Here is a 23,419-nt window from a genome sequence, read left to right on the forward strand (position 1 = left end):
TGCAGCTGTCCTGGCCCCGGCTCTCTGGCACGCTCATCTAGCCTCCAGGTCCAAATGGTCCCATCTCTGTGAGTGTCTGCTGAGAGGACCTGGCTCTGACCTGTTGGCCGGGTTTTACCACAGAGCCAGCATCTCTGCTGGTGTCCCTCCAGCCCCCCAGTTCCCTGCCTGGAAACAAACCCAGCCTCACCACGGAGGGGGGATCCTTCTTCAAGCTTCTGTCCTCTGCTTTCTGCCAACGTGTCCACCCCCTACTTCTCCACACACCTGGGCTGTGACAAGGTTTTCTTTTTTTCTTTCTTTCTTTTTTTTTTTTATTTGAGACAGAGAGAATGAGAGACAGAGAGCATGAGAGGGAGGAGGGTCAGAGGGAGAAGCAGACTCCCTGCCGAGCAGGGAGCCCGATGCGGGACTCGATCCCGGGACTCCAGGATCATGACCTGAGCCGAAGGCAGTCGCTTAACCAACTGAGCCACCCAGGCGCCCTGTGACAAGGTTTTCTTACTGACCCCCCAGCTCTCCTCCCTCCAAGTCCGTTCCATTTTCTGCTCCTCAGGGATCCTTGTTGTTCAGGTCTGAACACCTTGTTTACAAAGCAAATCAGTTCACAGCAGCCAAAAGGTGTAAACAACCCAGGTGTCCATTTCTGATGAATGGATAAACAAAATGCAGTATATCCATACAAAGGAACATGGTGTATTTATACAATAGGATATTATTCACAATAAAAAGGAGGGAAAATCTGACACATGCTACCTCGGGGAGGAACCTAGACAACATTACGGCAGGGCTGAGACAAGCCAGGCAGAAAAGAACAAATACTATATAACTGCACTTGTCTGAGGGCCCGAGAAGAGTCAAATCATAGAGCCAGAAAGTAGAACAGTGGTTACCAGGGCCTGAGGAGTGACTGTTTCATGGGTTAGAGTTTCACTCTGGGATGAGGAAAAGGTCCGGAGACAGATGGCAGTGAATATACACTGAACGGCACGCCTCATGGTCAAGGTGGCAAATTTTACGTGTATTTCCCCCCACAGTAAAAATAGAGAAACGAATCAGGCTCCTTCACTATCTATCCCTCTCCCCACCCTCCCAACAACAAAAGCCCACCATTGTTGGCAGCCACACCAGCACCCACCAAGGAATGCAGCCTGTGGGCAATCAGAAATCTAACCCTGAGCGCTGGTGGTATGTTGAGGCCCACGTGGTCAGGCCAGAGATGAGGCCCAGTACTCCCCAGTGGGCTCTGTTTCAGCCACAGCAGCTGACTCATGCCATTCCTCCCACCCAGAATGCACCTCCCACCACCCCACTGTTCTCAGTGGCTTTTCTGTACCCCCAAGCTCAGGGAGCTGCCCCCTTCCTTCTCTGAGAGCCAACAGCCCCATTGTCAGTCCTCCGGTACTCAGCAGATGCCGCCTCCCCCTGCTGGGTATTTCCTAACACAGCAGCTCTGTGTTCCCACAATCCCTGAAAGGGGATCACAGTCCTCCCCAGCCTGTGAGTCTTCTCCACTCCGGGCCGGCCCCACACATTGCGGGATGTGGGCCTGGTCGGCGGGGCGGGGGGCGGGGGGGCGCGGTACCTAAGAAGGTCAATGGACTTAAGGCCCCACACAAGGATGGGAGTGGAAGGAACCAACAGTATCTGGCCCCGGGAAGCAGAGCACAGTCTTCCCATGATGTACTTAAACTTTCCATGAACATTCCCAAAGAGCAGTAAGAGCTGGGCTCTATGCGTGGACATGACAGAGCTGGACTTGAACCAACACAGGGAAGAGCTTTCTGGCAAAAGGAGCCAACAAGAATAAGACCTGAGGTAAGAAGAGCTCTTACAAAGAGGCTGGAGGGAGTCCTAGTCAAAATAAACAGGCTTCTATAGTGTGGAACTTTCCAGAACCTTCCTATTGGTCATCTGAAACCTACCGCAGGGGAACAAAGCACACAGACTCATCTGATCACACAATCCTCTGTTGTTCGGGAACTTTCCACTAGAAGTAGGCACGGCTCATCTTGGCAACCTGGTGTTCCAAGGAAAACACTTTGGGAAACCCCTCTCTGAACAATTCAGGGTTAGGAGGACAGGTCAGTTAAATTACCACAATGGTACCAACCATGCTGGGATCTTAACTAAATGTCCTCTGCCCACCGCTCAGCAACTAGTGCAGGTCTCAGCAAAGTTTGCAGAGAGGAGGAACAGAGAGGAGTACTGAAGGGCGGTGCATCTAAGAGGTGAATCACTGGGGGCAAAAGCAAAGAGGGGTAGGGTCTCAACACAGAGGAAGAGGAAGAGAAAAGGGAGCAGGGGCACCTGGGTGGCTCAGTCGTTAAGCGTCTGCCTTCGGCTCAGGTCATGATCCCAGGGTCCTGGGATCGAGCCCCACATCGGGCTCCCTGCTCCGCGGGAAGCCTGCTTCTCCCTCTCCCACTCCCCCTGCTTGTGTTCCCTCTCTCGCTGTGTCTCTCTCTGTCAAATAAATAAAATCTTTAAAAAAAAAAAAAAGAGAAAAAGAGAAAAAGGAGCAGTGAAAGCCTGGCGGGGGGAGGGGGGGCGCGGGCGGTCCCAGAACCAGAGAGAAGCTGGAAAGGAGGATGGAAGAGACAAGAACAGGTCAGGGAACATGCAGGAATTGGTCCTCACCCAGCAGGGGAAGAACGGACTGGGGTTCCCTGCTCACATAACCCTGAGCAAGTACGGCCTCCCCCAGCACAGTGGAGCTGGCACTATGGGGTCATGCACTGGGAGGGGCTCAGACGTCAGCCTTCTGCGTCTCTTCTGAGGTTCTGACTGACAGGAGTCAAGAAGGCTTGGAAAAGGGGCGCCTGGGTGGCTCAGTCGTTTAAGAGTCTGCCTTTGGTTCAGGTCATGATCCCAGGGTCCTGGGATCGAGCCCCCCATCGGGCTCCCTGCTCGGCGGGGAGTCTGCTTCTCCCTCTCCACCCTGCCCCCACTAGTGCTCTGTCTCACTCTCTCTCTCTCTGTGTCCAATAAATAAATAAAATCCTAAAAAAAAAAAAAAAAAAAAAGGTTTGGAAACCGCCCTTCAATACTCCTCTCTGTTCCTCCTCTCTGCAAACTTTCTGTTAGGCCCACAAGCCTGAGACATTCTCCAGGCCTAAGAAAAAGGAGAAATATTTCAGAAAGAGCCTCAGCAAAGTCTGGAAACAGGTTAAAGGAATTTAAAGAAATCTTTAAATGGGTAGAAATCTTTCAACGTGACCACTTTGGTGAGTCAGGGCCTGGAAGCAGAAGCCCAGCACCCCAGCAGGCAAGTCCCAGGTAGAGGGAAGGGGCCCAGGTGCCGCTAGGCGGGCCGGTCTGGGTGGTGCAGCGGGCCATCCGCCTGGCACAGAAATAAAGCCGGCGTGTAGATGTGGGGAGGGACATCTCCAAAGCCGAGCAGGGCTGGGAAGAGCAGGGTTCACTCCCCGGGACTCAGTAAAGGCCGCCTGCCTTTGTCCCTCCCCGAAGCACTGGCCGAGGGCCAGCTGTGGTACGCCCTGGCAGGACCATAAAGTGACACATGAGTGGTGTCCTCACCCCTCCCTGTGGAGCTTGGATTTATAACCGAGAAGTGCATCCTTCCCTCTTCAAAGTGACCCTCTCTACAAGGGCTGGTCCATGGTCACTTCCTTCAGGGCCTGGCTTTGCAAGACAGGCAGGAAAAACCTCCCAGATCCCCTTTGTCATCTTTTCTGTTGTATCTGCTCCTCTCAAAGCACCCAGCGACCGTATGGGCCGTGCACGCCGTGGGCCTCAAAGCACCTAATAGCTCAAACTGGTCTGCTCTGCGGTTCTCAGCACCTTGCCTCATATGCCCATCCTTTTCATCTTTACACCAGCCTTATAAAGAATTAATAGCAGCCGCCTGTGTTTCTGGTTTATCGAGAGCTTACTAAGCGTTGGGCCCTGTGCAAAATCACCTCGTTTAATCCGATAGTGCTGTGAAGTGGTCATTAGTCACCCCACTGGATAGATGGGGAAAGCAGAAGTATGCGGTGAAGCCACTTCCTGAGGATGAGAACGAACCTGGAACTTCCCAGCAGATGCCTGGCTTTGCAGGGGAGCAGGGAAGGCAGGGATGGTCATTAACTGAATCTCTACTACATGCCCCACAACTCGGTGGGGGGGGGGGGGGGGCGGGGTGCACACTCAATGTCCCCAACAAACAGACCACTACTGGGACTGTCAGATTTACACCTTTTACAACTTATACCTGAAGACTCTGGCAGAAGTGGTAGGAGCCACACTGCTGAGCCCTGAATGTGCGTGGATTCTGATTCTGGTCTCAGAGACCAGAAATTAATTTTTTCATTAACTTAAATTTTAACCCAGATTTTTCTTATGGTGCAGCAGGCCGCTCACACATGCAAAGGCGTTCATTTTGGACCAAAAGAATACCAGGGTTGCCATCTTACAAACATCTGGGGGGCGCCTGGGTGGCTCAGTCGTTAAGCGTCTGCCTTCGGCTCAGGTCATGATCCCAGGGTCCTGGGATCGAGCCCCGCATCGGGCTCCCTGCTCGTCGGGAAGCCTGCTTCTCCCTCTCCCACTCCCCCTGCTTGTGTTCCCTCTCTCGCTGTGTCTCTTTCTGTCAAATAAATAAAATCTTAAAAAAAAAAAAAAAAAAATCTGGAGAAACAGTCTCACCAGGCAAGCCCTTCAAATAAATTTCATCTGATTCAACCCTCCAGCACTACTCTGAGGGGTGTAGGACTGTCTGGCTTATGAAGACACGGGGGCCCACTGAGGTCAACCAGCCCAAGGTTAACCAGGAGGAAGACCCCTCGCCTGATGCCCGAGCCAACAGCCCGAGTCCTGGGCTGAGCAACCCAGCCACCAGAGTTAATCTGGGGGTGGGGAATAAGACTTGATATTCAGGCAGTTCTAACAGAATGCCAAGGTTGCCCCTCAAAGCTAATGCAGAGAGATTCCCGGGGAAGTATGGTATTAAAAAGACAAAGGCCTTTCTGAAGGCTGTAGGACTTCATTATCACATCCCATGGTGGGTGTGGCTGCAGGAAGCTGGAGGTGACAGGAAGCAGAGGCCCTCAAGGCTGGGCCAGGGGGCAAAAGTCATCTTGAGCATGCTCAGAGCCCCTCTCCACAAGCAGCCCAGTGTGGAGGCCCCATTAGACAAGGCCATGTGCCCACTGGCTAACTTACCCAACTTTCGTGCCTGTCGGAAAGGTGAGTGCAGTCAGATTCCTTTCCTGCATTCTGGAAACCTCCTTTGCCTCCTCCCCCACCCCCAAGAAAATGCTATCAACTTCCTTTTGATTTGGAACCCAGCCCCATGGAAAGGGAACAGCACCTACAACAGCCTGCCTGGATCAGACTCACCGACCAAAACACCCCCCAGGTCCCCAACCCCTGCCACCGGGGACAGAAAGCCTTTGCCGGAATGGGGTGTGAGACCAGGCTTCAGGGGAAACTCCAGGCCCATCTGGGGCTTGCTTTCTCCCTACAAGCCTGGCCTAAACCTGCATTCCCCTCCCCCTACTTCAAACCATCAAAATATTCCCTTTCCCTCCCCACAGTTTCTGTCTTTCAAATGCTTGCAGGCTCCCTGGAGTCCCCTTAAGCCCTTGGCTCCTCCCCTACCAACACTGTAGCTCCTAATACCAGTTTTTTTCATTAATTTAAATTTTAACCCAGATTTTTCTTATTGATGGCAACCCAGGATGTTAAAGAAAAACCACCCAGAAACTCAAGCCCCTGCACTGCACCCTTGTTTGCTTCCTGGGGTGTCCTTCCAGCCCTCCTCTGAATTGGTGAACTTTCCCCATGTTTTTTGCTTTAAAAGATCCTCAGTCCCCGTCATCTTTATACTCTCCAGGATCTGCTAGGAGAGACTCTAGTCCCACCAGCCCTGGGGACAGCCCGGCAGACACAGGCCGGCGTTGACACCCAGCCCTGCCACCCGCTTGGGAGACACTCGGGCAGGGAGATAACACACCCACACTTCGCCCTGGCACCCAGTGAGCAGCCAAGGAGAGGAGCTATTTTTAAAAGGACTACCTGTCTGCAGTCATGAAAACGAAGACGGCTTCCAGGGCTCCTGCTCTGAAGAGCTGCCCTCTCTCGACTGGGCCTCACACAGCTATCAACATCTTTAGCATTCTGGGGGAAACCCAAATGCACAGCCTGCCCAGGCCTCTTATGCAGAATCTCCATGAAGCCCAAGCTCAGTGACAGCCCAGCCCAGCCTGTGTGAGGGATCCGGTCTCTTGCCAGGGCTCACTCAAAAAGGCTCTGTACTGACCGGGGCCGTCACTGGATGGGGGGCTGGGGTGGGGGACAGGCTGAGATCCCTCACCAGCATGCCAACCGCTGTGGGTGCCAAGGCCCTGGGAAAGCGCCTGGCCTGGCCCCAGCAAAGGTCCACTAGGAAGGGGACAAGGGGACAGGGGCCGGTGTCCAGTGTCCACCCGGGGCTCAGCCCCTCCTGGTTCTATGAATCACTTGCTCTCTCAGCTTCCACTGTGCAGAGCCCCTGGGTTTTCTTGGTTTTCCCCTCACCAGAATAATCCTGCCATTAAGGAAGAAAGAAGCCAGTCAGCCTTTGTGTGCCGGAGGCTCAGCCATCAGAATCTCCCCAGGGATCCGGGCGGGCTGGGGGTTTGGGGGGGGGGCGGGTGGTTCCCAGGAGGATGGCAGTGCCCCAGAAAATGTCTTAGTGTTGAGAGGATCGCCCCAGCTTTTCTTTTACGTAGAAAGGCCTCGAATGGAAATCATGTAATGCCTTTTCCAACAGGCAGGCACAGGCTACTCTGGGCGTGGTCCCTAGGCCAGGGCCTCAAGGTCACCCAGGATTGTTAGAAATGCAGAACCTTGGCCCTGCCCCAGACCACTGAATCAGAACCTACATTTTCACAATACCCTGTGGTGCCCAGGCACTTTCAAGTCAGAGAAGGGCACTGTGTCAGACTATCCCCAAAGCCAGTGGTCTTTCCGGGGGGCGCCCTGGTTCTCCCTGTGGGTGTCTCAAACTGTGACTATCCAGATGAGTCTCAGGATGTCCCAAGGTCATAGGACTGTCGTTTCTCCTCCAAATTCCCCTGGTTGCCCAGTTCTCTGAGGTTCTGGTTTCCTATCTTTGGAGGGTCCTCCCTAGCTGTCAAGTCATCTTCTTTCTTCCCCCCCTTTTTCCTTCCCTCCCTTCCTCCTTCCTTCCTTCCCTCTAATTTGCTACAGGCTGGGAGCAGGCCCGGAAACCAGATCTCCAAGTGCGGAAACCAGATCTCCAAGTGCGTTACAACTGCATGCAAAGTAAGAGTAAGCAGGCCCTGAGGAAGGGTTGCGGGGCGGTTCTGATGACATGGGGACTCTGAGGAGTTAAGTCTGTACAAAAGCCTGAGCCCAGAGTCTTTGATTTCCCATCAGTTCCTGGCTCCCCAACCCCATTCATCCACTCACTCACCACCTGGCTCCCGTCTACCTGGGGCTTCTCCAGAGCAGAAGGAGAGCACAAAGAGAAGTCCCGGCGGGCAGGCAGATGTACAAAGAGGCTGTTGAGCACTGATCTGGCCGGAACGTGGGCAGAGCTGGAGTGGAGGGAGGTGGCTGGGGCAGAGGGGCAGGAACTAACACGAGCACACGTGCAGAGCCAAGGGAGGGGGCCACTGTCGCCAGTCCAGTCCAGAGGTGCCAGGATGTCCCAGAAGAGGGGAGCGGAGCCAACTCCCACGAGGCATTCTGGGAGAGCTGTGTCTTCCTAGGGGCAGTGGGGCTGGGGGATGGGAGCAACCTCCAAAGAGTGTGAACCACAGCAGTGACCTCAGAAGGCTGCTTCTTCAGAACGACCTCTCAGCTCAGGGTGTGGGATGGATGTTTCCCGGGGCGCGGGCCCAGCTGGGGAGCACACACTAGTCCTAGCTATGGAGGGATGTAGGGAGGGTGATGGTGAGGTTGGGGGGTGGGGTAGTGCACAGCCTATGTCGGGGCGGGGGGGCTCACTTTTGGCAAATATCCTTCCTTTTCTGGTAGGAGGCCAGCACGTTTGCAGGCCACAGGAGGCCAGTGGAGGTTGAGTCCCTCCCACCCATCAGCCACAGCATCCTGCAGCCTCGTTTCACACTCAGTGTCCGGCAGTTCATAAAGCAAGGTGGGGAGGCAGGACAGAGAGGCGCAGGGCCACCCCACTGTGTGCTCAGCGCCTCACAAGACATCAGAGGGGAGGCAGTGCCTTCAAGAGAATCCGGGACATCCGCTTTGTCCCCAGTGCGTGCAGGGGAGTGCACTGCCCGGGCCAGCCCTGGGGGTTCAGGAAGAGAGGGCAGGGGATGACCTCCCAGGGCGGCTGCTCACCCTACCCGGGTCCCCGCACCCAGTGGGGGGCAAATAGGGAGGTTTCAACTACATGCACATCGTCCCACTGATGCCAGCAACCCAGTGTGGAAACAAAGCGACCGGAATCCCATGACCACCCTCAAGGGAACACGCCAGTGACAGCGAGACGGTAGGTCAGCATTGTGAGGTTATCTGGCCACACTGAGGGCACCAACGCCAGGAACGCTCTGAGCAAGAGTGACCCGCTGGAGAGGTCTCGGCCTCAGAAAGCTTGACTCAGCAACACCAACGTAACAGGCACAGTTCGTCTATTAGAGCTCGGGGGCTCCTCCCAAGGAAGGCGAAGGACAGCAGTGGCCACAGTCCCCTGGCTCAAAGCCTGGTGACACTGTATGCTGTGTGTCCCTGGGCAAGTCACTCTAACTCTCTGGGCTTCCAATCCCTCCTTTGTCCAGTTGTTGCCAAGATTAAAGGAAGGCCAGTAAGCACTCAACTTACCAGGGAGGGCTCACTTTTTTAGTTTTGGCTGATATTATCTCATTAAGAAAAAGATCCTAGGGCGCCTGGGTGGCTCAGTTGGTTAAGCGACTGCCTTCGGCTCAGGTCATGATCCTGGAGTCCCTGGATCGAGTCCTGCATCGGGCTCCCTGCTCGGCAGGGAGTCTGCTTCGTCCTCTGACCCTATCTCCTCTCATGTGTTCTCTCTCTCTCATTCTCTCTCTCTCAAATAAATAAATAAAATCTTTAAAAAAAAAAGAAAAAGATCCTAATCCTGGGGCACCCTTGCTGGGCTTGGGTAAGTACAGGCAGCTGGGGACTCAGTTTGGGAACAGGGGTGGAGTGAGTGGATCTGGGAATTTAAAGTTCCAGGCAATCCATCCAGAGAGGAGAGGGAGGAGCAGGGCAGTGAGGGCAGGGCACTGGCACTTGGCATCCGGTGGGAAGCCTGCCCTGAGCAATCCCCAGTGGAGGCGGTGGGGAGGCCAAAAGGGTTCTTCTGAGCAGGAGTGTCAAAATGAGCAAGGGTCAGTTCTTCGCTGTGAAGGTGCGGTCATGGGATGCCTCCCCTCAGCTCCCAACACTTCCTATAAAAGTCCTGAGGGGCTGGGAACAAGGCCAGAGGTGCCCCTGGAAACCTAATTCTCCTGGGAATTCCCAAGAGCTTTGTGGATCTCCAGGGACGATGCCCCCAAACAACCTGAGGTTTCCACGCCAACTCAGTCAGGCCTGGGGCAGCCACAGCAGTGCCCTACCCCGCCCTCCACCTCAAACCCAGGAGTCAGAGAAGACAAATGGCAGGGGGAGGCCCCAACCCAAGTGTACCGTGGGGGACTCAACCGTCCCTCCAAACAGGAAGGAAAAGCACCCGGGCTGGCAGCCTCTGGGCCGTGGGTCTCCCATCCCCACCCCACTACATCCCCGCTGGCCAGTCCTTTCCCTGCATCCCTCTGCTGGGCTGGCACCATCTTCAATCCAGCAGCCCCTCTGGGGGCCGAGGGACCTGCAGGCCCTCAGTGGAAAAAACATGGGCCTGGAACCAGAGGGACCTAATTCAGGCTCTGCCTGCATGCTGAGTGTTCACACGATCTCGGGGACAACCTGAGACTGTGCTCGCTTGCCCGTTTGCACACCTCACAGGCGTGCGTCTATGTGGCTCGTGGTCAGCGGCGCTGCTAGAGGGAAGCAAACAGCCCCGGCAACGGCCCCCCCACCCCCGATGGCCCCGTGGGCTGAGACACACCCCAGAGGCAGCAGTCAGGGCCACAGAGCAGCTCAAGGCAGAGCTCAAGGCACCCCTACCCTGGCCCTGGCCCTGGCTGGCCCTGGGGTGGGCGTGGGGACTGGAGGAAAAGTTAGCCTCATTCGGGCATGAAGACCGGTCTCTGCTTTGCCAGAGCAAACTCTATGGAAAGGGAGAGGAATGTCACAAGAATCGACCACGACTAAGTGCAATTGACTGGAAATTGGGGGGTACGGGAGAGTCAGGGGAAAGGGATGGGCAACAGCCCAGGAGGAGCAGAGCCAGCGGGGGCAACCAGTAACAGAGGAGAATGCCCCAGCCAGCTGGGCTGGCCTTACGGGGTATCATGAGGAGCCTGGACCTCATCCCATGGGCAACTGGGAGCTAGTGAATGTTGTATGTTGTCCCCCACCCACAGAGGACTCTGAAGAGGGAAGCAAGGCAATGAGATTCGGGTTCTGGCAAGAGGTCACAACTTGGAAGACGGATGCCCCAGGCCTGGTGGTCCGGCAGCCTACGCCTGGCTAGGCAAGGATGGCTGAGATTTGGAGCCTGAGATGGGGGTAGTAATGACATTAATAGGAGGCTAGTGGCACAGGGAGCAAGAGTGTAGGCCTTCTGGGTTCAAAGCCCAGTCCCACCACTTACATGATGTGTGATGCTGGGTAAGTGCCCTAGCGTCTCTCTGCCTCAGTGTCCCCATCTGTGAAACGGGCGATGATAAATACCCACGCACAGTGCTTCCGGTATGTAAATGCTAAGAGCAGTGCCTGCACACAGTAGGTACTCGACAAGTGGTGGCTGTTCAGTGTCTTGGGGGGAGCCCAGCGCTCAATAAAGTTGACCATTGTGGGGTGGGGGGGGAGCATGAGGCCCTTACGGAGGGACAGGGAGACCCTGTCACTGAGGCCAAGCAGCGCAGCGCTGGGCAGGTTCGGGGGCCAGCACTTGTCCAAGGCAGAACTCAGCAGGTCCCCCTGGGCATAGAGCTGGGACGGTCTTGTCAGTAGAGGGTTGATGCCAGGCCAGCTGTCCCAGGCTTAAGAGTGTTCCCTGAGCAGCGCCGGGTGGCCTGGGGGGCCCCCTCGGCGGTGTCTGAACCCCAGAGCTGGCATCCGCTGCAGCCTCAGTCCATCCTTCCCACCAGGAAGGGGCAGCGGGGCCAGCCCTGGGGACACAGTTTGTAGGTCTTGGACGATGTCCTCCTACTTCCTGCAAATCTGATCCAAGCTGGCAGAAGGCTATGCACCTATCGTCCCCCCAGAGGCAGCCATGCAGGGGGAGAGACCAGGCAGCCACGCCACTCACCATTTCAGAATCAGACCGCAGTACGACTGGAAGGAGTCCCCCACTCCTGACCCTGTCCCCCGCCCACCCCCACTAAGGCTCTGCCTGGTCGGGAACCAGGAACCAGCACAAGGAGGCTGCTGATAGCCCTAGCAACCCAGTCTTTACCTCCAAACCGAAGATTTTACCTCCATCCCACGGCATAGCGGGGCAGCCAGGCTAAGACTGAAAGACAATAAAACCAGGCCTGGGTCCCCCTTCACATACCCGTCCACCCACCCCTCGCACAAGAGAGGGGCCCTTAGCAACACGACGCTAGGAACCGCTAAAAGGAAGGAGGGACAGCAGCGCCTAGTGACTCCCAGCCAAGATGGCAGCTGGCCCCAAGCACTCACTGTCTCTCCCCCGGGAGACCCTTCGAAAAGGAGAGGAATCAGAGATATAAGAGTCATGATGATAAAGAGAATACAGGAGGTTTGGGGAGGGGGGCTTGGGAAAAGGGAGACATCAGCAAACAGGTGTCAAAGACAAAAAGCAGACTAGGAATGTAACTGGCGATTCTGCCCAAGGAAGCCAGTTGGGCCCTCCAAAGCCAGAGGCGAGGTGGCGGTGTTCAGCCAAGCTCTTTGTCAGGGGCAAGGGTTACTTGGGGCAAAAGTAGGAGCTTTACGGAAAGTTGGCCTAGAGGACGGCTGACCGAGACACAGCCCCCACCCCCCCCAAATCACAACACTCTTAGCTGCCAGGGATCTACAACCACAGGAAAAGAGAGAAATCAAAGGGGCTCCGGATTAAAATGGCGGCAGCGAGTGTCCCAAAGGAAAGACCTCTACATTCAGGCATCCAAGAGCTCCCAGTAATGGGCTGCTCCCTGCCTGGTCCCCAGAATCCAAGCCTGCTTCCGAAAGCCCGTCCCGTACATACAAAAACAAAGACGCCACGGTCAGGAAAAGGCCCAGAAGGAGCACTGTTGCACCCCACTCCTCCCTTCCTCCCTTCCAAAACCCCCATTTTGGCCAGGTTCCTGCCCCTCAGGGAAGGGCAGTCACTGACTGGCCTGGGTGGGCCCATGACCCAGTGCCAGCCAAGGGGATGCCAGGGGCTGGCTTATGGGATCCGTCTGGGAAAGACTTCCTCATCGTTTAGAAGAACCATAGGGGGGCGCCTGGGAGGCTCAGTTGGTTAAGCGACCGCCTTCGGCTCGGGTCATGATCCTGGAGTCCTGGAATCGAGTCCCGCATCGGGCTCCCTGCTCAGCAGGGAGTCTGCTTCCCCCTCTGACCCTCCCCCCTCTCATGCTCGCTCTATCTCATTCTCTCTCTCAAATAAATAAATAAAATCTTAAAAAAAAAAAAAAGAAGAAGAACCATAGGTCTTGCCTGTGTCCGATTTTGTCACAGCTGTGTGTGACCTGGGGAGCCTGCCATCTTGCTACCAGCCCCCAGATGCAGGCAACACCAGGACTGGGGGTACAGAGGACGGGACCCAGGTCTCTGACAGCCGCCAAGCATGCCCAAGGGCCACCCCTGTCCTCTGGACTCGCTGTTATACGACAGGATTCTCCACTGATGAGTTCAGCGCAGGGTTTTCCATCACTAGACTAACACGAGGAGAACAGCATAGGTAGTCTCAACACGCACGTTCAGGAACTGGCCCCTAATCTGATGGTGGTGGCCCCTCATCTGATGGTGGCGACCCCTCAAAAGAGAACAGCATCAGGCTTCCACCCCCCGAGTCACAGTATCTCTATTATTTTACAAGAGATTTTGAACAGGGACATCATACTTTTACAACAACAACAAAATATCATTTCCTTTTAGTTGTGAGAGTCTAGTCTGTTCCCTCCAAACCAGTGGGTCTCAGCTTCGGGGAAACGGGCCTTAAACCCTGTCGAGAAGCTGGATCCCCTCAGCAAGTGGGTGCCCGCAACTGGATACATGATTGCAGAGGCCCCGAAGATCTGAGGCGAAGAGCTCCTGCCCTAGCCACGGGGCTCAGGGAGGGTAGACGCCCAAGGCCAAGGTCTCTGCCACCAAGTTAGCTTTTGCTTTTCCTTTTCGTCTGGAGTTTTGTTTTGTTTTGTTTTGTTTTGTTTTGTTTAAGTCTTTCTAGGGCTTGTCCACAGCCTGGCTCAAACACCTTGGACCACCTCTCAGGGGAATTTACACCAAGGCAGCCCTTCCCAGGGGACAGTGTCACACCAGGGACCCCAGGGCCGGGGTGCCAACTGCTGGCCCCCTTTGCTGGCAGAAGCAGCAGATGCATTTGTGGCCAGGGCTCTGGGCTCCCTCCTCCGTCCCTTTCTGCTTCTGCCTCTTTTCTCCTCAGGCCCTGAGGCCTGCCTCAGGGAGTGAAACCCAGAAAGGGGATGAGAGAGACCAGCCTGGATTCCCAGGGCTTGCGATTCAGAAGATTCTAGAGGGACTTAATTGCCTAGAAGAGGGCCCGGCAAACTACAGCCTGCAGGTGAAATCCTGCGCCCCAAGTCTGATGGGAGCACAGCCTTGCCGGTGGGTACTGTAAATGGCTGGTTCTGCCTCACAGAGGTGAGGTTAGTCCCCCTGCAGCAGGGACCCGAGGACCCACAGGCCAAACAGATTTACTGTCTGACCCCTTACTGAAGGAGTTTGCCCACCCGTGGCCTCAAAGGAAACTAGGTCAATTAGAAGGTCATACAGTCCCTCCCCCAGGCTCCCAAAGTCAGACCACCTGCATCCCAGTGAAGCCCCCCGAGAAAAGGGCTTAACACCTTCCAGACAATTTTTTCCATTTCTCAGCAACTCCAAACATGAGAAAGCTTTCTTCTCTACATTGAACCAAAGCTGTAGTCTCCTCTCCTCGTGCCCGCCATGGTCGAGTGGGTCCCCACCGCACTCCAAGCTGTCAGCCGCCATCCTCCGCCTCCAGGACCCTCAGTCTCAGGGCCTTCAGTGCTTCCCTGTCTCAAGGACCTGGATCCCCTCCCAGTCCTGGCTGGCTGTTCTTCCCTGGCTATGTCCAGAAAGACCAGGACCCCCTACCCTGAATGCAGCAGCCTGGAGTCACAGAGCCCCCCAGCATCTTCACGGGGGCTGCTAGGCCACGCGAAGTGTCTTGTACATGTGTGCTGGATGGCTTTTTCCACGGCCTGCATTCCTCCCTGTCAAGCAGCATCATTTAAATCCAGCTCCCGTCAAGTGTATTTGAGCTTCTCAAGGGTAGTGACTCCTCGGGATCGGTCTGCATGAGCAGCCCCCAGCAGGGGCTTCGCTGAATGAGTGAAAGAACGAATGATGGGGGCGCCTGGGTGGCTCAGTTGGTTAAGCGACTGCCTTCGGCTCAGGTCATGATCCTGGAATCCCGGGATCGAGTCCCGCATCGGGCTCCCTGCTCGGCAGGGAGTCTGCTTCTCCCTCTGACCCTCCCCCCTCTCATGTGCTCTCTGTCTCTCATTCTCTCTCTCTCAAATAAATAAATAAAATCTTAAAAAAAAAAAAAGAATGAATGATGAATAGCTCATACACAGGAGATAAGGAGGAGGCCCATCATCATCATCATCATCATCATCATCATCATCATCACCACGGTACCCCAGCGGATTATGGGGAGCCAATGTACAGACATTGCTGGCCGTGGGACCCAGAGGTAGGAACACTGGGGAAGGGGTCACAAAATGTCATGCAGCCTCGGAACCAACGAGTCCATGTCTGGGGTCCATTTTCTTGGCAGGTCGCTGACCACAAATCAGCTTTCATCCTGCAGGATGGTGTGGTCCTTGCTCCTACGACTCAGAGGCCCCTGCACATGGGCCCTCCGAGGAGCACCTAGGATTTAGAACCAGCAATGCTCTTGGATCACCAACACTGACGGGACACAGGAGCTGAAAGAGGCTCTAGAGGCCGGATTACATCATGCGGGGGAGACGAGCCCCGAGTGTGTCAGGGTGAGCGTGAACGTGAGCATGCGTGTCAGCACGTGTGAGCGCACGAGGGGGCACACGAGGCACAGATCTTCACGAAGCAGGAAACCGAAGGCAGACGTGTGCCAAATCTGGAGCGTGTGCGGGGCCCCTCCACGGAGCATGTCTTCCCCTGCTCACACACAGACCTGGCAGCCACACCTCCCAGGACCCCATTCGCTCAGCTCGTTTTTACAGACTCACTGGCTCAGCTGCATCACAAAACCACACGCCGAGTAGCCCAGTGGACATTAGACCCTCCGATCCAACCCAACGGAAGAAGGTTATCTCTATCTACTAGCTGGACTCGGGGTACAACAGGGCTAGAGTATACATGAAGTTAGAGGCCCCTAGACCTCACAGCCTTGAAAGCAGGCACTTGTGACCTGAGCTTGCAAGGGAGAAGGGGAAAAGGACTTTTTTTGCCTAATATAAGATTTTAATAACTCACTGAATTTCAACCTCAATTGCTCAGTCTCAAATTCCTCATTCAAATTCTCATAGCATGGGAAGGCTCTGTAAGGAGGGTGGAGGAGACTTCCCAGAGAGAGACATGGGCAACAGGGAAGGAGGAAGAAACTCCCTGCAAAGATCTCGCTGCCAGCAACTGCGGAACGCCCTTCCAGCCCCGCTCCACAGCGAGCAAATAGAAACAACCATGCTTGAACGGAGCTGAGAAACAGTAGTTCCAAATCAAGGTGCCTTTCTGCCGGAAGTCCAGGCCCCAAAGAAGCCAGCCGGGGTTCTGGCTGAACGCCCGCCAGGAATTCAGACGAGCCCAGGGTTCTCTCGCCTCACCCTCAGTCAGCCAGGGTCAAATGTGCAAAATCCAGTGCAGGTAAGGGAATGTCAAATCTAAGGCAGGTCACTGTGGACTGAAGCCGCAATCGGGGGTCAGAAGCTCTTGCCTTTCTCTAAGCAGGGAGGAAAGCACCTGGCTTCCACTTATTTTCAGCCACCTTTCCCATCTTCCAACTCAATTCACTCAAAAGATGCACCTGAGAGTGGGTGCGCTGTCTCTTCTCCCCCTCCCCCTCCTCCCCTCTTCCTCCTCCTCCCAGCAAACCTCCTCAACCTCACCTCTACAGCAAATGCCTCCCCTCCAAGTCTACACCCCTTTCTCCCTCCCTAGTTCCATAACATCCTCGCCTTTCCCGGGCTCAGCGGTGATGCGGGTGTTGGAGGGGCGGCCATGACGTCACCATTTTGGATTCTCCATAAAAAGACAACTCTCCCAGAGCCAAATGCTCCTCTTCCCACCCTCTCTTTGGGGAATTGGAGGACAAGCTCTGAGTATAGCTGCAAAAATATCGCAGGCACATTTCAAGTTGGCTGCATTTGGGTCCTGACCTTGAGTGGCTGCCCTCGGTACCTCCCTCTGCGAGAGGCCCCTGGAGAAGCCCGGGGGGTAATTAAAATTTCCTGTCTAGCCTTAACCTCCACCAGCTTGTGTTACAGCCCTGGACACACACACACAGAGTCAGTTTCTTCTGGGCCTTCTCGCTCTTCATTTAAAATCAGGCCACTGTTCTCTTGGCGCGGGCTATCCAGTAACACACTTGGAAATAAGAGGAAACTTTCTCTGGCCAGGCGGATGATGTCTCTGGCTTCCCCCACTCACTCGAAAATTCTCTTCCTCCTACAACACACCATTTGGGAGCCAGGCTCATGTGCGGGAGGCCCTAAGCATACGAAGACAAGTGACCCACAGTCCAAGACCCCAACATGCTCGTGGGCTGGGGAGGATCCAGTTTTTTCCGTTTTTTCCCAAACCTTGACAATGAAAGAAATACCTAAGCAAAACACTTTCTTTTCTTTCTTTCTTTTTTTTTTTTTTTAGTAAAACACTTTCAAATAGGAAAATCAAATGTAAAAGATCAAAGCCCGTGTTCTGCAGTATCTGCATGAATCTCTCTAGCCCTGAACAAAAAGAATGGGCATACTTTGTACCATCAAGTCAGGTTCTGAGTGAACTAAGGCGACATCAGAGCCTGGATCTAGAAACTCTGATTAAACAGAAATTCTTGCTGAAAGTAAATGCACTCCTGGCATGCGTGGGGGGTTTTCCACTGGTTTTGTGTTTTGTAGTTAAATGGCAACTCCATTTCATTACGATGGGGCTTTGGGAAGACTGATCCCCTTTCTGCTAGGGGTAGGGGAATCATGCTGGCTTTGTTTAAGGCTCTGACATCCCCAAATGTGGGAGCCTCCCCCTTCCCGCCCCCCACTCCCTCCACTCAGAAGGCCACGAGGAGCCAGTTATAGGGTCGCATGGACGAGGCAACTCTGCTCGCTTGCAGTAACGGGTTGAATAGCCCATTCACAGCCACCCAGACCCTCAGACTGTGATCTTATTTGGAAATAGGATCATCACAGACATAACAAATTAAACTAAGATGAAGTCACACTAGATTAGGGTGGGCCCTAAATCCAGTGACTAGTGTCCTCACATCATCAAGAACACCATCACGGGGCGCCTGGGTGGCTCAGTTGGTTAAGCGACTGCCTTCGGCTCAGGTCATGATCCTGGAGTCCCGGGATCGAGTCCCGCATCGGGCTCTCTGCTCGGCAGGGAGCCTGCTTCTCCCTCTGACCCTCCCCCCTCTCGTGCTCTCTCTTTCTCATTCTCTCAAATAAATAAATAAAATCTTAAAAAAAAAAAGAACACCATCACGAACACTTGACCGGACATTAGCAAGGTGGAGTTGGGAGTAGGGCCTATAAGCCGAGGCGAGCCAAGGCTTGCTGGTGACCACCAGAAGCTACAAGAGGAAGGATTTTCTTCCTAAAGCTCTGTAGCTCCCAGAGCCATGCCGAAACCTTGAGTCCAGGTGCCAACCTCCAGAAGGCCGGAGAATACGTTCATGCTGTTTGAAAGCCCCTGGATCACAGTACCTTGTTAGAGCAGCCCTAGGACGCTCCCCTCCTCCAGCAGTGGAGCGAGCAACTCCCATCAACAGAGCCTGGAAGGGCAATAAGGAAGGGCGCAGCCCCAGCGGGACCAATTACTCAGCAAGCGGCCAGGGCACCGCTCTCCAGCTTGTGGAGAAGGATAATTCAGACATTGCAAAGTGGTTTTGGATTTTTTTTTAAAGATTTTATATATTTGTGTGTGTGTGTGTGTGTGAGAGAGAGAGAGAGAGAGCACCAGTGGGGGGGGGTGCCCAGAGGGAGAGGGAGAAGCAGACTCCCCACTGAGCAGGGAACCCGACACGGGGCTCAGTCCCAGGACCCCGAGATCATGACCTGGGTTGCAGGCAGACGCTTAACCAACTGAGCCACGCAGGTGCCCCTGGTCAGCAAAAAAAAAAAAAGACAACACAAAATTTGCACATCCACCCAAATGACAGCTGTGTGATCATCTGAAACTGAGTGACGCAAACCTCCTGGGCCCTCACCGTGGGCCCAGCACAGAACTAACTGCTTCACATGCATTAGCTTATTTAATCTCCACAGTAACCCCACAAGCACCGTACTGTTCTATCCTCACTTGACAGAAGGGGAAACCGAGGCACAGAGCTTTTCAGTAACCTTCCAGGTAGCAAGCGGTAGAGTCGGGGTCTGAACCCAGGAAGCCTGGCTCCACGTTTCAGCTCTTCACCACCTCGGCACTGCTTCTGCAGTGGGTTAAGTCTGGAAAGCCAGGCGATGGGAAATAAGCTGGGATTTTAACACGCTTAGGCTTTTATTTATTTATGTGTAGAAAAGCAAAGGAAAAAGGAAAAGGGACAAAGAGGCCATGCTTTGGTTGGGGACAGAAGCACGGTAACGACCAGCACGGGCAGGACGGGTCCTCACAGGGCAGGAGGAGAGTCAGGGAGGGCTCAGAGGAGGGGGGGCAGTAAGGGGTTTCCGGGCCCCGCCCTCCGGGAGCGGCCGAGGCAGCTGCAGAGAGGGGTCAGTGCGGGAGTGGGCATGGGGGCAGAGGAGTGAGCCATCGGGTTAAGAGGACCCACCTATGCATAGCTTAAAAGTTGCTGGGTTGTTTTTTTTTTTTTAAGTCATGTAGGACAGCAGGAAGAACCCATGAAAGAGGGCCAGCAGGGAGTCAGGGCTGGGCTGTGGGCAAAGCTGGGACCAAGAAGCTCCTCAGCTGGCAGCAGAGGACCAGCCTCAGGCCAGGCGGCAAATCCCCGAGTGCCAAGCCCCACAGCAGCCTTTCTGGGTGCGTGGGGGCCCAGGGCCTGCCCCAGCCTGGGCAAGGGCAGCCGGGGCAGGCGGCCCCTTGGGCTGATGGGCTCAGGCAGAGAAGGTCCCAGAGCCAGCTGGCTATCTGGAGCAGGGGTGGAGGTGGCAAGAGGGCAGGGAGCCGGCAGTGGTTGGCAGGGGGACTGGCCGGATCTAGTGACCACAGGCACGGCAGGGCCCCTTCACAAGATGAGGGGTTGGTCCATCACCTAGTGTCACTGTCACATGCTGAGTTGTGTCACAAGTAGCCGGGGAACAAATCTCCCAACCCAGGGCCCGCTAACCCTGGTGGGGTAGGGACAGCCAAGTCCCAGCTGCCTCCCAGGTGTGGGAAACGGGCAGACGCATCCAGAGGGAAAACCAATGAATTCAGAGAGTGGGTGCTGAGTCTGTGGAAGCTTGGGGGTTGGGGCCATGCAATCCCTGTTTCTGTGGGGTGTGGGGAGCCTGAAGCTGGGGCCGGGCACAGGGACACAGGGCTGGAGCCTAAGTGGGGGCACGATGTGCAGCAAAGGGCTCCCCCCTTCTAGGTCACATGCCATCTCAGCAGGTCACCCGTTCATCTCCCCAAAACCCGTTGAAAGGAACAACCGCCCCCATTATACAGATGAAAGGACGGAAGTGGTTAAGCAACTTGTCCACGGTCAACAGTCACAGCTAATGACCCCGGAATAAGGGAGCTATGTGCCCACCCTCCCCACACGCATGATGCATAACTGGGTCTCGACACCAGGTTCAGGGGGGCCTTTCCGAACACGGTGGGGGAAGAAAGGCAGCACTTTCCAGGGGCCCCTGCCCTGGTGGCCACAGCAGCGACCTGGCCCTCACGGGAGGGTAGCCGTTGTGCCCATCTCACCAGCAAGAGAACCAAGACTCTGAGGGATTATGTAGCTTGCCCAGGGTCACGGATCCTGGGCCCCGTCAGCCCTATGTCTGTCCGAATCCAAAGGAACACTGTTCCCCTTGCCGACCTGCTGTCTCCGGCTACTGCTCAGCTGACTCTAACCGGAGGGGCCGTTCTGCTTCTCCCGCCTTCCGGACACAGGGGGGTGATTCCCAGGAAGGCTTCTATGCACCAGCTTGGGCCTCAGATCCCACACCCTGATGACAGGAGCTGCCGGTCCTGCGAGAGCACACTCATGGCTGATGGGGAACAAAGCAGCAGGCCTGAGCCTGCCCACAATCTGGGTCCAGGGTGACCCATGAAAGTCATTCACAGCCAAACCAGCACTTGACCCTCCTTCCTCAGCAAGAGCCCCAAGATTTGCCAGTGAAAGCCACTCTTCCCCACCGCCAAGCCTCTGCTGCTAGGGGTGGAGGCCGGACTCCTCACTGCAGGGGTGGGACACGTGGCTCAGTCCTGGCCAATCAGAGCCACAAGTCCCCCTGGCCACAGCAATTGGTTCAGAGCCAGTAAGAAACAATAGTAAAGCTAAAAAGAGAGAAAGAGACAATAAGGCCTTTGCTGTGGTTACTCTCCCTCCGGACTTACTGGAGCTGCTGTGGCCAGCCTGTCACCATCAGGGATAAGCCACCTGAGAATGGGGACAACAGAGAGAGGAAGCTGGCTTAAGAAAATGAGAAACTAAGCACTGATAGCATCATCTGAGCACCTAGGTCCAGCCATTCCTGACACCAACTGTGAGCCAATTAACCTCCTTCTCGTTTATGCCAATTTGGTTGAAAGTGACAGAAAACGCAACCTAGAATTCTGCCTGACACCACAGCTCTGGAGAGCTATCATGTAGTGCCATGCGCAGGTGGGGACCCCGGACCACACACTGCCGTCCCTTCAGCTTGACCCTGTTTCCTTGTGGATGCCGCCTCGCTTGAAGACCCTGTGTGGACTCCCTGTATTACCCTTAGGCAGCCAACAAACCAACCAACCTATCCTTTCACAAACTGCTCTGCAGAAAAAAAAGCAATGGCATAAATAAATAAAAGAAGCCCAAGTCTATACCTCAAAGCAACCTGAAGGTGGAGGTCCCCGAGATGCAGCACCCTCCAATCCAGCTGGACTGGGAGGAACTGCTGGGACATGGGAGCAAAGAAGCCAGAGCAGTCCTCCTGGGAAATAAACCAAAGGGGCTCCCACAAACCATTCACCCATTGCTCTTCCATCTCCACCCCAGACACACACCCCCCCCTCAGGCTTCCTTAATTACCCAAACTAGACCCACCAGGTGTGAACACCAGAGAATAGTGCCGGGAAGCCAGGGAAATCAGGGTGTGGGGGAGGCAGAGGAGGCAGGGAGGCTCCCGGAGCCAGCCTCTGCAGACCACAGAGGCCGCGGCTGGACGGCAGCCCAGCCTCAGGAAGGGGCCAACGCTCTGGCCACACAGTGCCCGCCACAGAGCCTTTAAATAGAACCTCCACGCGGGAGGACAAACACATTCCAAGCGCTTTTAAAAACGCCCCAAGCATGACCTGGCCAGAGGCCTCTGCTCCCCCAGGCATTTTTCCGGTCTTGGCCCAATTCTGGAAAGAATATTAATAGCTTGGTTAGGAGCTTTAGGGTGTGCAAAACACTGTATGGCCTTAAAAGGCAGGGACGATTACTGCCCTCACCCTCCAGATGAGGAAACTGAGGTCCAGGGACCTCCCAGAATGCAAGGCCGAAGAGTGGGGGCTCTCTACGCTGCCTCCAACGCCCAGCAGCTCCCGGGCTCGGCGGGGCTTGCACCGCGGGACGGGAGCGAGCCCCCGTCCGACCGGCTGCTGGCTGCTACGTCCGGTTCCGACGGGCGCCTCCTGCCCAAAACGCAAGAAGGGGTAGAGCAGATATGGCGACGCCGCCGGGCCGCTCCCTGGACACACTCGCCCCAGGAACGTCCCGATCTTTTGCAACGAGTTTAACCAACTCTCCGCTGTCAGCCTCTGCGGGTACGTCAGACCCCGCGCGGCAGCCAAGGATAACTTTCCTCTTTTGTTCTAAAAGATAAAAGGACAATGGGGCTAATTTCTCCCTGGGGAGATAAAGTTAAAGCTGGCAGGTGAGGCGCTGTGCGACTCCGTTTCCTAGAAGCTGCGCGGCGGGCACTTCTCGCCACCAGCGGCGGAGGGGGCGGGACCGGCCGTCGGGACCCGCGCCCTGGGACTCAGGGGAACTTCTGAGCTCAGTCCGGGAGAGCTGCGGCCACTGCTCTCGGTGGCCGGGCCAGGTCTCCCCCCCCCGCCCCCCGCCGCGCCGGCCCTGGCTCCGGGCGCGCAGGATCTGGGGGCGTGGGTTAAATGCTAAGGGCACCCCGCATCTCCTAAATTATCCCACCCTGTCCCACCAAAGCAGAGCCGGGACTCCGGGCCAGAAAGGCCCGCCCACCGCCACCTCCCCGCTCCCTCCCTCTCGGGTCCCCGGGAGCAGGGTCCTCCGGGGCGCGCGGCGCAGGGCGGCGCGGGCGCTCACAGTTTGAACTTGCTCTCCAGGTCCTTGATGAGGCGGCGGCTGAACTCGGGGAACTCGGTGTAGGGGTTGAAGACCTTGCAGCGGCGAGGCCGCGCGGTGCCCTCGTTGATGTCCAGCCGTCGGGTCAGCTGCGCGCTCAGCTCGGCGTCCGCGCAGGCGGTGGGCGCCCAGGCGGGGGACTCGGACTCGGGCTCCCGCGCGGCCAAGGCGCGGGGCGCGGGCTGGGGGCGGCCCTCCTCCGCCTCCTCCCACTGCAGTCGCCGCTGCAGCTTGAGCGCCAGCTCCTGGCTGGCCATGGCGACGGATCTGGGGACGCGGGGACCGGCGGACCGCGCGCTCCTCGCGGGCTCGCGGCTCTGCGACGCTCTGCCCCGGCGGCCGGAATCCGGCGGTTGGGTGGAACCGCGGGCGGGAGAGGGGGCGGGCGGGGCGGGGCGGGGCCGCGGCTTTAAGGAGGCGCGGCGGCTGCAGGAGCCGCCCGCCCGGCCACAGGCCGCAGGTGTCCTCGCGTCCCGGGGACGCCTACCCGGCTGCCCGCTCCCCGGGACTCGGGACTGGAGGCTGACCGCC

General features: G+C 56.0%; 1 protein-coding gene across 2 annotated transcripts in view; it reads right to left on the reverse strand.

Annotated features, from left to right (window-relative positions):
• Positions 1–23,204, reverse strand: part of EFHD1 (EF-hand domain family member D1) — a 43,665-nt gene extending 20,461 nt beyond the window's left edge. For both annotated transcript variants that reach the window (XM_035006851.1, XM_035006850.1), the window contains exon 1: positions 22,850–23,204. In XM_035006851.1, the coding sequence (XP_034862742.1) occupies positions 22,850–23,145 (296 nt within the window). In that variant the 5' untranslated portion in view covers positions 23,146–23,204. The remainder of the gene's footprint in view (positions 1–22,849) is intronic.
• Between the last annotated feature and the right edge of the window lie 215 nt (positions 23,205–23,419).

The sequence above is a fragment of the Mirounga leonina genome, unplaced genomic scaffold, assembly GCF_011800145.1.
Source record: "Mirounga leonina isolate KUSES-001 unplaced genomic scaffold, KU_Mleo_1.0 Mir_151, whole genome shotgun sequence".
NCBI classification, from domain to species: domain Eukaryota; kingdom Metazoa; phylum Chordata; class Mammalia; order Carnivora; family Phocidae; genus Mirounga; species Mirounga leonina.